Source organism: Aptenodytes patagonicus, chromosome 6, assembly GCF_965638725.1.
Source record: "Aptenodytes patagonicus chromosome 6, bAptPat1.pri.cur, whole genome shotgun sequence".
Taxonomy (NCBI): Eukaryota; Metazoa; Chordata; class Aves; order Sphenisciformes; family Spheniscidae; genus Aptenodytes; species Aptenodytes patagonicus.
The window spans coordinates 10685827-10701915 of NC_134954.1; the positions used below are offsets into that span (position 1 = coordinate 10685827).

General features: G+C 41.1%; 1 protein-coding gene across 1 annotated transcript; it reads right to left on the bottom strand.

Annotated features, from left to right (window-relative positions):
• Positions 1-569: 569 nt before the first annotated feature.
• Positions 570-15617, bottom strand: OSTN (osteocrin). Its single transcript, XM_076340637.1, has 5 exons — positions 15588-15617; positions 8263-8361; positions 5164-5381; positions 1388-1484; positions 570-1083 (listed from the first exon to the last, which is right to left on the bottom strand). Exons 2-4 carry the CDS (start codon positions 8359-8361, stop codon positions 1400-1402), a joined length of 402 nt encoding a protein of 133 aa, XP_076196752.1. The 5' UTR covers positions 15588-15617; the 3' UTR covers positions 570-1083; positions 1388-1399.
• Positions 15618-16089: the final 472 nt, after the last annotated feature.

Here is a 16089-nt window from a genome sequence, read left to right on the forward strand (position 1 = left end):
TCAATGGATCTTCTTTTGCAATGCTAAGGATGATTTATACCCAAGAATAGCAATCCAAGGAATTTAGCTGACATGGACCAAAGTCCAAGAAGGAGCATGTGAGGTTTAGAAAACATCAGCTAGGAATCTGAGCATTGATATGTCAGTAAACAGCTCTTTTCAGTTATATTTTATAATCTGGAAAGAAGTGAAAAGCGTAAAACAGAATTTAAGATAACCTGGTTTACTCTGAAATGAAGTGGAGAGGACATGTTTGCATTTCACTGGAGTGAGAAATACTTGAACTTTTAGAGTTGGATGCCTGATTATGCCCTGTGCACATGTCAAGAGGCTAAAATAAGGTATATGATGCAGATGGCCTAGGAAATAGATGACTTCATATTTGGACGCTATCCTATGTTATGCATAGGGAGGAGTGAAATGTATTCATCAGCTTAGAGGAGGAAACTAGAAGTCTCACCACATTCCAGGATCTGCCATACGACGAAAACATGTCTAAATATGGTGCAGAGATAAGAGGAAGACTACTTCAAAACATCAGGACAAATACTAAGGTATTGTCACAGCTCTTATTCTCCTAGTGAAGTCAGTAGACACCGTCTCCCGTACAGCAGTTCAAATAAATTCTAGGTTTGTCCCGTAACTGTTAAATCCTCCCTTCATCTACCAAACAAACACCCTCTTGAAAGAAATGTGCAAAGCAAACTGTCTGCTTTTCATGGACTGCTGTTGGTATCTCTGGAAGTTTTATTTTCAGTCCAAAAAAAATCTAATATTTCTTGCTAGGATAATGAACTTCTGCAAGTTTAGGAAATAAATGCCATGCAATTAAACTATATACATATTTTCTGTTCCCTCCTATCAGTGACACTGTGTGCAACCGTGAGAGCATTCTGACCTGATGAATTGAATTTGTTATTATTTGTAAATGCAACATTTGTAAAATGCAGTGTGAAACAGATTTTGCAGGAGGTCAATTCCTTGAGTGTTGTATCATTAGTCAATGACAAGACATGCTGTGATGCATCTTCCGTATTTCTGTAATGTTTCCAATACAGCATCAATCATTCAGAACAGAAGCACCTGTAGGCAGAAAAGCAGCAAACATTACATTTTCCCACGTCAGAAATGCAAGGCTTGGACAAACACACTGTAAGGTGGTCTACAGGAGATGAAAATCTGAGGAATACTTGTTTTCTTGTAGGGGGGTGCTAAGTTGTAATTTATGGCATTCAAGCTAAATTGACAGTCACAATCCATGTTACAAGAAGCCATCATTCCCCAAGCTACTCTTTCCAAGCCTACTGGCATGACAGGAGTACCTCCATGTAACTGAGAACAGGTGGGGTTCTCCCAGTCTGCCCACACCCAGAGTACTTTGGCTTACTTGCAGGAACTGCTAACCCTTGGTGTTGCCAAGACGGCTCACTCCAATCCGGTCAAGAGGAACTCCAAACCGTCTCTTAGGCAGCTCAACCACTTTCCTGCACAGGGGAAAAAAAAAAAAAAAACAAACAAAGAAGGAGGAAAAGAATTGGGGAGAGACATCATAGGAATAATCAAAATGTTACTACATTTTTGATTCCTTCATTCATCCCACTAACAACTTATTGTTCAGACAGAACAGCTGTGCAGGAGCAGCCAAAGATGCGAGTGTTTAAAAATAAGATGCTTCACTTGCCTTACAAAAGAATAGCAGGAGCTGCACCTGTTTTACAGACTGGCTGACGTTGATCCACTATCCCTCTTTTTATTTGGCAGCAAACAAACAACTCCATAGGTTAACCGCTATTGGTAAAAGAAAGGAGATACACTGCATGTATAAAGGGGAATTGTTTCATGCATAGTATCACGTACTTCAGGTGACCCATTAGCCTGGATCTCCGAAATCTCCAGGGCCAACCGGGGCTAAGATAAGCGAGGAGGTAGGAAGTATTGCACAGTAACAGAGGGGACAAGTCAGAGGAGCCCTGGCAGGATTTTCCTATGGGGTGTCCTGCAATGCACTTTTCTCAAAATTGTATAATAGCAACACTTTGATGAGATTGAAAATGAGAGGGTTTGGGGTTTTTTCCTCCATATAGTACATTTCCCGATGATTTGATGAATGAGGGCATGAGGAAAGTGTGAAAAGTTCTATGCAGGAATATTTTATTATGATTTTTTTAATATAAAAAAGAAGTTTTCCCATCTTAATTCAGCATTTTTGAGCATTTTTCCCACCAGCAGAAGTTTTATTGTAATTAATTGTGGAAATGATGAGATTTTCTGCAGCTGAGAATAACCTCAACTTTTGCCCTTGGAAATACTTGCCAGTGAAATGCAGGTCCAAGAGAAGCCCTGGAAGATGAACTCTTTTCTCTATCTGTCCTTGTCAAGGAACATAAATAAAAAGAAATTTTGTTCTGTAAGTTGGCAAATGCAAAGTAACTAGCAGGAGAGCATGCTGTGGTGCGCTGGAGTCTAACTCCATGTGCTAGCACTGCCACGCTCACTCAGCCCGTGGCTTTGGGGGCTCTGCACACCCTGCCCAGGGCTACCTGTCTAGTCCATGGTCTCATCTGAGCAGCCTCTTTTCCTCACGCCTCTTGGGCGCGGGCTGAAGGCCAGAGGCATCATTCCAGCATCAGCAGCCCATTTCACACTGCCTGTTTTCTAGCTACTTTTTTCAGATGAGGTCAAGAAATGGGCATTGACAGCGTACCACGTATGTAGGGAGCACCACATCGGTCACGCTGGAGCGGCTACAGAACATCGCAAAGGAAGGGGAGCTGTTTGTACAGCCCTCGCCGTCCCTTCCTCAAACACCTACGTATCCAGCATTGTTGCACTAAGCCATAGGGAAAGCAAAGGGAAAGCAAGCCAAGGGCTGATCCTCAGTCTGTTGCCTCAAGGGCAGCACTCTCTTCTCCCCAGGTGCAGGCACAAGCTGGTGCAGGGCAGGCGGGAGACTTGGGCTGCTGGAGTCATACTGAGCCGGCCTTGATAAAAAGGGGAATTAATTTCCCAGATTGGATTACGGGGTGGGGGGGGCGGTTCTGCGTCATTGATTGTGACACCGCCGTGCTCTGTAGTTAAACAGAGAAGGAGATTGTAACCTCATGCCAAGGCGAAAGGCTGAGCAGGCAGGCAGGCAGGCAGGCAGCTTCCCCTCTTGTGGCCATCCCGAGCCACAACAGGACAGTCACCGCTCCCTCCCCAGCCTGCCGCGCCGCTTCCATCTTCCAAACCAGACTGTGCCTATTTCAGCCCTTACTGGGGACAAAGTGATGCTCTCTATTTAAAATAGCCTTTTCTAAGGTTCCCGGAGTCTCTTTCTCTCCATCTGCCTATGGATCTTTCCACATCTGAAGACTCATGTCTTCTTGCATGCTTTTCCCGTGCTCTCAAAGCTCTATAAATTGATGTTAATGAGCAAGATTCGGATCTGGGCCCTCCTGTAACTGGTGGGTGCCACAACAATCTGTTAAATGATCTTATATTTGAACTGCTCTTTTCCAAAAGTTTCTGCTGTGTTGCCAGGCACGACACACACTGTATTAATTCAGGGGGCTGAATCTATTTAACAGCTTTCACACTTCAAAAGTCATTATCTGGTCTCTAAAGGTAACCACCTCAGCTGGTACAGGAATGGGCTGTTATCTACTGTGTGCATGACAGTCCTCTGCTTTACTCCTCTAAATGCAGCAGCCTCTGCCTGTTTCCACCTAAAGGTACAGCCTTTCTAGTGTTCCGTAGCACTCATCTGATCTGCGGTCCGTGCTGATGGTAGTATCAATGAAGGGATCAAGGCAGCTCAGATGGTTCCAAAAAATGAGTCAATCCCAAACTCAAAAGCTAATTAGCTCCCCCAAAGTGATAATCTCAATGCAAAACTGCAAACTGTGCTGATGATGCTGGGAAAGGAAGAATTTTGTGCAGTGTGTCACTCATTTGCATGAGCTCATTATTCAGAGACAAGCTGTTAGAAAACTTGGACAATTTTCACCACAATTTCCCTTTTCTGTGGTTTTTTTCCTTGTACCGCACATAGAATGAAACAAGATTTCCACCCAAAAAGCATGAGACAAATTGGGAATACCATGTACCTTTGCAAAAAAGGCACTGCGGCTTCAAAAATTACCTTCTATTTCTTCCCCTGGAAAAGAAAAACATGCTAAAAAGCAAACAAAGAATGAGCTGATTCTGATCTCTTGAAGAGATATACAGAACAGAATAGTTCTACTCAAGGTTTTAAGAATTTCGTATTTTATCACTTTTGGCTGCAGTCGAAAAGTCCTAGTAGCAGACTGGGTGGATAAATGGAAAAACAACAAGAAAATATTGCAAAACTCTGTTTGAAAAAAATACTTGTAATGTTGACTGGCTCTTGTGAATACTTTCCACTTCCAGATTAAGCTTTAAGCATGTTATTAAATATTTTGTGGCATTGGGGATTCCATCCAAAAGAAGACAGTTACCAGAAGAAGGGAACAAGACAGTTAAGCTCTTTCAGATATAGCGAACAGCCCCATGAGCTTTGGCCCAAACTCACTGGCTCTCCCCAGCCATATCAAGCGTCATTGCTCAGCCTTGTTATAAACGTGCTTATCTTCAAACGTGTACTGTGAAGGTATTGCTGTGCTGCTGTATTGATTAAACCCTGGCTTATCATATGTTGATCGAGGTCTTGAAGCCCATTCTATTAACTGCCTGCCCATTTTCACAATGTGTTCTTCATCTTGCTATTCAAGATGTGCACACCACCATACCTTCTCCTCACCCCAGCCTCGGGAACACCTAGTCCTACTCCTCTGCTTTTGAAACTCAGGCATATTTTTGTTTTAAATAATCTCATGATCAAAAAGGCAGTTTTAAACTGAGTGTTAGTTCACATCAGTGGAAAGAAATGTACTAAAAAAATGCATATGCTTGAATGTTCTTTGTTAGCTGTATGGCACTGTGAGGATAAATGAACTGGTGCATGTATTATTCATCACAGCTGAAGGATTACACACCACGCAACCAGAATGGTTTCTGTAGAGATTCTGGTACCCTGATCAGAGGCACCTCACAACTGACCAGTAAACCTGCTGGTGGCTAAAGCTAACCCATCTGTATCCAGGACACCTACCAACAGCCTTCTTCCAACTTTATCACTGGTAGGAGCATCTAAGAATTTACCTCTGTTTGCCTTTAGCATCCACAGAGGTGGAAGAAATCCTGTCGATCGGGGACCCAAATCCTGGGAAACTTCTTTTCTTCTTGGTCTCGGTCACCTCATTCTCCAGCGACACCAGCTCATCAAGAAGGAACAGTTTGGCTGCCAGGTTGGTGGCTGACTTCTCTTCGCTGGCAATGGGATGTGCTCCCATGCCCAGAGCAGCAGGAGGCTCCAGAGGCTGCAAAAGAAAGGGGGGATGTTTGCTTGCCGCTCAAGTTCCAGCAAAACCATTTTAACCAGTGTTACAGCAATAGTCCTATAAATACATAATCACTAGGATACTAAACCTGGGCCAAAGTTTTAAAACAAAGTTCCTTCTGTGAAACGTGGCCATTTTCTACCCACAGGAGTTTGCCACAAAAGGTTGGGATTTTTTTTTTTTTTTAATAGAATTGAACTCGCCTGCATTATTATTGCAAGAATTATCAAAATTTATTACTTCACAAAGCCTGTTTTTGTAGGCCAGCCCACTATCCCTATCTCAGCAGTGTGATTAGTATCACTTATAGCATGAGCTGAGTAATTTAATCCTTTTTAAAAATGCAATCACCATTACTAGACCCCAATATCCATCCTGATATTTTTCAGAAAACTGATTTTCATTTTTTAAATGAATGCTAATAAATAGTAATGAAAACTTATACAGAACTTTCCATCCAAAGCTGACAAGTTAATTAATTGTTATGCAAAAAACATCCCAAGATAAACTTGCTCAGCACTGACATTCAAAGAATTTATGCAGTAACACCATGTGGGGAAGAGGAAAGGAAAGAACAGTATGTTGACTTGACACAGACTTTTGACCCTTAGTTATGACATTAGGCTTAACGCCTTTTCAAAACCAAACTCTACTTCACTATCTGGAATAGCTGAAAATATTGGGGTCTGTCAAGAGAGAAATGAAACAAATCAAAGTGAAATGATTTGAAATTATATTGCTTTGCAAATAACAGAAAAAATATAGGGCAGCAGCTAGTCTACGAAAAGAAGCGTCAAGCTCAAATCATTCTCTCTTCAGATGAAATGTTTGCCTTCTTGCTCCACTTGATCTTCACGGAATTAGATAAAAATTTCTAATGAAAACTTTTATTATACGCTTTGAAGCAGGTTTTCCTCTCTCTTTAGAAGCACACCACTATATTTCTTATTCATACACAGTGGGTTTAGTACAAATGTAAAGGAAGCCATCGCATGGATGATGTAATACGCTTGTATCTACTGCAGTCCAAACCATAGTTGTGGCGATGACATTTCCCACTACTGATGGGTGGCATAACTGGTGATGGAGTGTATAAAACTCATCTTTATATAAGGAGGAGCCCGTGACCACAATGATCACACAAATGATGTAGCACTGTTAATACTTTTGTAAAGGATCTCATATTGTCCTCTGACTTTACTTTTTACGAGCCTCAAGTGCACTGAGCAATCCTTTCTGTTCCCTTTCAGGGTTATAAAACTTTCATAGAAGTTTGTGACAAAATTATGCCTTTAAAAAAGGCTGAACTCTCTGCTCTGGTTAGTGGGGATAGATATCTACAGTAACGCTTGAAACTAGAAGGTAAAAAATAGCCTCTGCTCGAGCACTTTGTGCAGTCCCGCTTACTTGGTCTTAAAAAGGATATAATAGAATTGTAAAAAGTAAAGAGACAGCTAAAATGATAAACAGAAGTAGTCAACAGTTTTCCTATGGTGAACCACTGAACAAAGCACAACTTCACAGACAAGCGAAGAGATAAGTCTGGGGACGGGGGTACAGTGGAGGGTTTATAAACTTATGAACAGCAAAGAGGTGAATAAAGACTAGCAATTTTTTCCTCAAGAAAAAGAGCTCCCCAGTCCACCCAGTGAAGTCACCAGATGGTGAATTTAAAATAAATACAAGGAGCTACTTTTTAAACACAGCACGTAGAAGAAGTGGAACGCATTGCCAAAGGACGTCACAGATACCAAGATTTTAAACTGTTTCAAAGACAAGTCCAGGCCTGTCAGCAGCTAAAACATGCCCTGGTCCAGCGCAAGTCTCTGGATCAGGAAGTCTCTGAAGATGTTCTGTTCTTATATCCTTTTCACAAAAATCCATCATGGATAGAGACAGGATACCAGGTCTCTGTGGCATTGGAACAGCAGCTGCTGCAGCACTGATGTGGGGAGTAGTTCCCCCAAGCCCTATTTTCTATAACAAGTATTATTTTGTATAATCAGGGCATGCTCACTTGAAGACAGAGAGCAAGGTAGAAGGATCCATCAGTATTCTTCAGGACACATCTAACTTCTAAGCTGATCTTAAAAACCTATGTAAAGACCCTACAGCCAAACAGTGCTACTTTGATTAAACTTTTAGATCCTTGATGTTTTTATGGCATGAAACCGTTATGTCAATACCTTTCCTGCCAGATCTGTCTTATGTCAAGATGACATGAAAAAAGAGAATGCAGTAGAAGTATTTTCAGGTGCAACCTCTGCATCTCATACTGGAGGAAACATGAGACAGTTTGCCCATTTCATCCACTGCTTTCCTTCGCAGGCTTAGGCAAGCTCCTTGCTCCTTCCCTCTCCTTGTCTCTTCTGTCTCCTTTAATTTGCAACTTTTGTGCAGGTGGTCTTCTCTCAGAGATCTCCTTATGGTTTCTGAAAGCTGCAGACTTCTCACGCTATTATTTGTCTTTAAGAGGAAGAATTAAACCTTCCCTTTGTGTTATTGGAGTTTGCTCCCTCCTGCCGCCGCCCCCGACATCACCTCCTTCCCCCCTTCAGGAATTTCTCTATCCAAAGTCACTGGACAATGTTTTAACACACAGAAAATCCCATGGTGCTTCAGGAGAGGTTGCATGAATTTGAGAGAGACTTCATTCTGTCTGTCGTCCCAGAGCCATGCAATTTGCATCACTCTTTTCACTGGGGAAGTTGTCCTGCTCCTGCTTTGCCCTGACGGAGTCAATACCGACCGTTCACCTTCCAACACAGTTTGGAGACCGTGGTGTCTTCCGCACTCTGTGGCCAAGAACAACCGGTGGAAGAGCAGGGTTATGTGACAACCACCAGAAACATTCACCTACCTCTGGTGCTGCCTCCGCGAGGAGCACTGAGCTAGAGTGCCACCGCAGCAGGGTAATCACAAGGGCCAAATGCACCACAACAAGCTGGAACTGCAGCATCTGCAAAGGAGAACAATCTATCAATGGCTTCACAGATGCATTCCCAAGTTCCCAGAGGAACCTCGCTCCAAAGGTCTTTAAGAAGGGAAAGCAAAGGCAGATTCTGTTTGCATGGCTGTTAATATGTTTTATCTTACAGAGTCACTGCATAAAAACCAGATAGCGTCCGCTGAGTGCCCTTCACCTCTGGGTACAGAATCAGCTCCCTCCTCTTTGCTCCTTTACAGCCCTGCAAAGCTTTTAATTCCTTTCTGCACAATGGGCCACTCCTTGCAGTGGCAGGAGTAATGAATGCAAACTTGTGTTAAAACCAGATGAACTAGACACTCACTTGTAAGCAGGGAGACTTTGGCTCATAGCCACCCAGGTTGACCCTGACCTTCCCACACGCTGGACAGGTGCCTGAAGCTGTTACAGAAATCACATACCTCCCCAGCAGCATTTTGAAAGCAAGGCTGCATTTCACCAGTCCTCAACGTGAGTTAATGGTAGCCACAACTTCCAGGATCTTCTTGGGATCCTGGAATAAAATTATCCAGCTCCCACACCTGGGAAAAATCTTACATGGGAATCCACCACTCAAACCGATGGTGTTCTGACCACGTGCCACAGCTGCAGAACTGCAGATGCCTACAGAGCCTTTAAATAATGCAGCGAGGGTCAAGTTTTGGGAGGCTCAGCATCAGGAAGCTGCTTCCTGCAGGGGTTTCTTTGGCAATGGGTTTAGGCTACATTGTTTAAGCCCTTGTTTGGATCTAGCTCTTAAAACCTGACGTGCCTCTAACTCACCCAGGTGGGAATATTTCAGCTGATGTTAGTAAGAGCTAGGCTGGGGCCTCTAGTGCCAAAGGTATCTGCTAATTTGCTGATTACTCTGTCTCCAGGTCCTGCCCCAGAGTATAATTCAAGCCTGATTCTGCCATTCTTTGCTGACTCTCCACTTGGCAAAAGCAGAAATAGAAAGGATGTATAAATACATTTCTATGATGTATGAGTTGTTTTATCCTCTGTGTAGAAAATTTCCCATTAGATCAGGCGAGAACACATGGTAAAAAACATTTGGCTTTGTACTTTTTCCCACATTAAAAGAAAAGCCACAAAAACTTTTGGAGTCCAGTTTTAAAAAGTAAAGATATAACATCTGTAGTGTTGTTTCTTTAAACTCTGTTTCTTGCTTGGCTTTTTCAATATGTTCTGCATGTGATTCTGTTATTTGCTTACCCCATTATATATCTTTTTTTCCTTATATTGTCTGTGAGGGAATCAGCAGTGAGGAAGAAAGCTGCTGGTTATTCTGTAGGGGTGAAGCAGACTAAGTTCACTGGAATCAAAGGACAAAGACAAAGCAGCAAGCCAGGTGGTACCACTGTCTCTCAGTCCGAAGGCAACAGCCATTACAGTCAGACAAGGGTTTGCCTTGGTGTTTTTAAAGCTGTAACCCTCTACAATGTATATTTTTGTATGTGGGTGTGCATTGAAATTTGAAGTAGTAGTCTACTACCTTCACAGGTAACCACATCCTGATTATTTGGATACAGAGACATAAAAATAAATGGCAAGGTTAAAAACACATGTTTATTATGGTTTAAGGTCTGTGCTGGTATTCATTCAACCCAAAGACCAAAGAGCTAAAAATAGCAACTGGTACACTAATCAAAATAAACATTAAGGCACCTGCAACACAAAAGACATTTGATTAACGGGTCAGAACTTGATGCCAGTGAAATTAGAAGCAGAGGAAATTGTAAGGGCTTACAACTTGGCTCTAGTTCCCACAGAAATTAGTAGCTAAGAAGCAATGTTACTGGCTTAAAGGGAGCAAAACTAAGTCCAGCAAGATCCTGTTGTGCTGATTTTCACACGGTGGTGTGACCAAGGTGGGAGAAAGAAGCTGGTTTGTTCTAGTGGAGCAGTTTAGCTCTAGAAAAGCATTTGCAAAACTAAGGGTGCAATGAGGACTATGTAAAAATAATTAAAAACCCACTGTCTTCTGCCAGCCTGGGACTTAGCTTTCCACCTGCAGCCATATCATAGATCTTATTTGTTAAAAGCAGTTGTTGCTTTTTTCCCCCTTGAGCTCATCTGTTGCAATTGGGTAAGCAGAGCCCTCCTGCCAAAAGGGGCTTTCCCAGCCATGCACTGGTTATTGCTTCACCCCATCCACATTTTACCTTGACCCATTCCAAGAGAGACCTAAGGTGAGGCTTGACAGTATTTGTTACTGAAGGAGAACAACCAAAGCTCTGACAACCATGTGGGCTTTTGCAAGACACGCGCTTCCCACTTGTATTGAATTTCCATCCTTCTTCCGGAAAACTCTTCACCACCGATTTCAGACAGATAGGTCAAGGGATTGGGGTATAATTTCATGTCTTTAGTATCTCAGGGTCTGGTGTTATCTGACATAAAATATGCTTTACCCTTCACTAAATGTAATTGGAAGTCTGAAATTCAGACATATTTATGTGTTTTAGTGATATTTTAGCTTGAAATGTGTCAAAACTAAAATTCCTCATATAATTAGGTATCTTTGTTGCTGGTCCAATTAAAATAAAATTAAAGATAAAAAGAGAGAACATTATTCTACCTTATCAAAGCAGGATAAACATTCAAAACTTTTTCTTAGGAATCTGTGCAGAGCCATTTTCCAAGAAAAGATCACAAGAAATCAAAATTTTTTACCAAACAGAAACTGTTAAGTCTCCAACATCAAACCAAAGGACTTAAAAGATGTTTTTCTTTTCAAAGAAAAAAACAAAAAACAAAATGACATCCTGAAGATAAGTGGGCTGAACAAACCCCAGACAGCATGCAATTCATCACCAAGCTCCAAACCCATTGCCTGTCAAAAATGGTAACAGCTGTCATTGTTCTTACCAATTTGAACTATCATATTTCACATTACTGTGGAGATTACTCCACAAGTATAAATCACAAGAGCTTTATTTTTCTTGCTGGCCTGTTAGCAAGAGAACTGAGGCAAGACATCATGCCTTACACTGTAATCTTTCACTTCGGCTGCCACTATACGTTGATAACTATGCTCTGCTTGTTGTTGCAACACCAGCACGGGACATGCCCGAGCTCACCTGCAAATGAGGACCTTGCTCTTGCAATGAGCTCGTTGTGGCTGAGCCCAGAAGCCCTTGAGGTTTTGTGCCATACGCTCCCAAACTGACCTGATGCAGAGCCAAGGCATGACTGTCCCATAGGCACTGGGAAGCTCCTGGCAGCGCCCATTAAGACTCCACTCCTTCTGCTGTATGAGCACTGGGATGGTACTGGTGAGCCTCCATCACCTGTTAGCCATGAGGATCTCTCATACCATGCAGATACCAACCAGCTGGGGGAAATCACGGCTGTGTCCGCAAGCCAGTTACTCATGTATTTTGTTGCTGCTCCAAAGCCACAAAATAGAAAATTAACTGCTGCTACCTATCTTAATCAAATGTACCGTTGAGTCCCAACATTGGCCTCACCAGCCTTGGATTGGACACCTGATGTGAATCTACCTTATGGCCAATAAAATTATGATGGATGAGTATCTTACCAAAAGAACAACTTATAAATACTTTGTGTGAAGCTCTGAGAATAAGCCTGCTCTTGCTGAAAAAAATTTGCCCTACTTTTAAAAGTTGTAGGATAGATCCTCTGAGCATATTCATTACCACAAAGCCAAAAATATGCCCGTACCAGCAGTCCTAGTGATTTTAGAAACTCCTAAGGAACTATGTATATCTCAAGTGTAATTTTCTAGTCATGTAAATATCAAAGAAAAGGGAGAAAAATCAAAACAAATCCCACCCTCAGAAAAAAAAGCAGAGTCCAAAAATAGGTTAGAGTGGTGTTTTTGCTCTCATCCCACAGATGAGATATGGAGGACTTCTTACATACTGCTTTCTAAAAAGATACTGAAGCAAGACTTTGAAGCATGGGACTTTGTGGCAAAATGAAATGTAAGCAGGCAGTGTCAGGCACTTTATGTTATTAGTAATGTGTTTCCTGGAGTAGGTGTAGATTTTTAAACAATGTCATATATTTTATTAGATATATGGTACAGACACCGTCAACCTCTACAGTGTAAATTTCCCTCTATTTTCAGTTTCCTGACTATGTAGATAAGTAGATGCAGGTAGGTTTCATCTGATGTAACCAGAGAGAACTTAAAATTCATGAACTTATGCAAGAGGCATAAGACTAGTGATTTTGAGATAATGCCTAGGTATGTCTGTGTCCCAAATGAAACATTTTGTCTGACAGTATTTCAAGGCCAAGGATGTTCCACTTTCTGAAACTGAAGTTCCTTAAAGGTTTCTCAAGAAGGCACGTCAGATTAGTCATTGCTTTTCAAAGTCTTCATTTCAATAATTGCATTCACCGTAACAATAAGATTTCCAGTGTTTGGCCCTGACGTGTTTTCATATCACCATGATAGTCATCTTTGCCTGTATTTTACTGAAGCATCTATTGTAAATGCTGACTCAGCTATTGATAGCTGCGCTTTTGGTAGACGCAGATGCAGTTAGAGGATGCTCAAGTATACAACTGCTCCTACCATCTGTACTCAGATAAAACAGATTCAGCGATGGCTTAGTCCCTGCAGGGCTTGACTAGACTCTGCACCGACCCTGGCCATGGAAGACGCGACATTTGTGGGAACAGCACAGGAATCGCACAGCTCATATGAAGAAAGGCTGAAAATGTGGCCCTCTAGTTCTCATGAGGAATACGGAAAGTGTACACATGAACACAGCCTTGCTGGGGTACATTTGCTTGACAGACACGAGCATGAATCAGGAAAAAATTAACTGATGAAGGTGGACAAACACTTGTGGAAGACCAGTCAGTCATGGTCCTCATCTCTTCATTTGAAAAAAGAGCATGAAACCAAATGGCCATGCAGAACAAATGAGGACACTTTTCCTTAGAACGTGCAGGAAGGAGACAAGTTGGACATCCTGCAAAACTGACTACACGGTGTAATAAATACATTTTTAGCAACAGATTTTAGAAATTAAAACCCCCAAACTCACATCAATACTATAAAAGTAGGAGACTGTGAAGCAGGAGCCACAAACAGAAGTCATAAAACCCATCTAGAAGCCTAGGGACTATTAAATAAGAAGGATGCTATGAAGTGTAAGAAAATACCTCTTAATGGGAAGAACCTATTTCCACCTTTCCTAAGTGAGATAATTGAGCGAGCTACAGTATTCTTGGTATGCACAATGGAAAACAAAACACTATTAGACTATTATTCATTGCCAACAAACTCTCAACCCTACACTATTTATGTATGTACTGACTGAACATGCCAACTTTTCTTAACATTTCTAACAAATTTACATTTAGCTTTCTTTTTTCATCTTTAGCATGAGAACTAAAAACTGTTCATTGTTAGAGCACCATTTTCAGCATTTGAAGTAAAAATAAGAAACCTTTCTATCAATAAAAATCAAGAAATATATTGTGTTTTTCTACATTCAGAAAAATCATCTCCTTTCTTAACAGCACTGGAGTGGTAAGTGGGAGTTCTTCATACCTGGTATGAAGAGTGTAATATCCGAATACGTTATCAATACAAAGACATAGGCCATTCAAAGTCCTATGTAAAAATATCCTTCAAGATAAGGTCTTAAGAGACAATAATGGCATTGGAATTTCTTAACAAGAGAATCAAACAGTGATGCCAATTTACTGGATAAACACTTTCAAATGTTCTGATCAAGAAAAGTCAATTGCTTGGTGAAAATGCGTTGCAAATGGAAATTAGAGAGTAATCTGTTTCTCTGGGTTGAAAAGGAAAGCTGCAATCACTTGCAATCTTTTTCAGGGTTAATCAAGAGAGTTCTTACAACTGTTATATGGTTCAAGTTTTTAATTTGCCATGCAAGAAGCCCAGAGAGGTACACTTGTCATTCATTCAAAGAGTGAAAACGAAGCCCTAATCTGCTGAAGTCAGTGTGGCAGGTATTTATAGATACTGAAGAACACCTGGTTGAGCCAGATATATTTTGCAGTTTTTCCTCATAATTTACACCATAGGTTTTCTTGGTTTGGGGTCGGGTTGTTTTTTTGGCTGTTATTCCTCATGATATTCAAAGCATTTTACAAGAAAAGTGGGTTGAGCTGCATTTTGAATACAGGTGAGCAGAGACAGATAAATGTAATAATTTGCCCCAGGCTTCCCGAGTGAATCAGTGGGCAGGGGCACAGAACGTCCCTGCGGTTCCTCAGCTTTCAGCTCTGAGCTCCCCATGACAGGTTGGTCATTCCAAATTGAAAAGCCAAGTAAGGAAAGCTAAAGGCACTGTGTGCTTGTGCTTCAAAAATTAGTGAATTCTGAACTTTACTGTAGCCTCTGGACGTCTAAACCAAAGGTTATCCACATGTATTTACTTGTACAACTCCAGTCTGGGAGGCAAAAAGAAACAGTGAAATACTTTTGAAGCCAGAATGGAGAAATTACAATGACTATCACTGAATCAGTCTGCCTTCATTTACAGTGGTACAAAGCTGAAGTAATCAGATCACTGGATAAAGATAATTACTCTGTTAGTGTAGGAATGTTTTGCAGGGTTATTCTATTATTGCAGGAATGTGGCAGAATCTGGATCAATATTTATCTAATATGGGGCATAATACAACCCTTTTGCAGATCCATAAATTAAAGACTTTCCCTAAATCATTTATCTTGTGTTTTACAATATATTACATGCAGCAAACTTGTCTACCACATATGGTATTTAGTAATGCAAAGGAACTATTCTGTCATAGCTCCTCAGCTTATTTTAAGAAGTAATATACATTTGACAATAACATATACAGAGGAAAATCCATAACAATATAAACAGACAGCAGCTTACTGCAAAGCACTGCAAAAGCATGAAAGTAACTAGTCACTGTTGTAAAATGCACTGACGCATCTTGTTTAAATATTGGGTGATTAACTGAAGGAAATAAGTTTCCACTGAATATTATTAGTTCACTTTTAGTACCAAAAATACTAGGCGATAGGCATCTTGTTATCTTAATCTCAAACTGGAAAAAGAAGCTGTGCTTTTCCCATCAGACATGGGCATGTGTATACCTTCTGCATGCCTGTTAATTTTTTTTTCAAGTTTTTTGTATTAAAAGGAAGAAAGCACAGAAGGGAAGAAAGCTTCTGTAAACAGAGCAGAAGACACAAAACATCCCCAACCCATCTCTGTCCTCACTCCTCTTACCTTGCATTGGATACAAGCAATTCCAACCTTAACGGTCCTGCTATGTTCTTCGCCCTAACTTATCCCTAATGTTCAGCTTTCTTTCAGAGTTTTTATAGTCTCTGCTGTAGGCTACAAACTCCAATCCCTGCCTTTGCTTTCTCTTACATCATTTCTAAAGATTTTCCACTGATCCTTGCCCTAAACCTTTCTCTGTCCTGCACTCTCACACACATACTTGCCTCACATTTGTTATATTTATTGCTCTGATCAAGATGATTAGGTTATAATTAAAGGTCTAGGGTTTTGTTGTTGGTTTTTTTCTTTTTTTCCTTTCAAGATTCAGACAGCCATGGGAGTGGAAAGATTTTCAGCAGCATCACCGTTCCTCTAAGCTCTCACTTTTGCAAACTGCAGTACAGAAACCTGATGTCCCGAATTACTATTTTTTTTAACTTTATTTCTCGGGGACAACAGGAATAACTTTAGAAGGACTGCATTAACTCCAGGAAGAAATTAATTA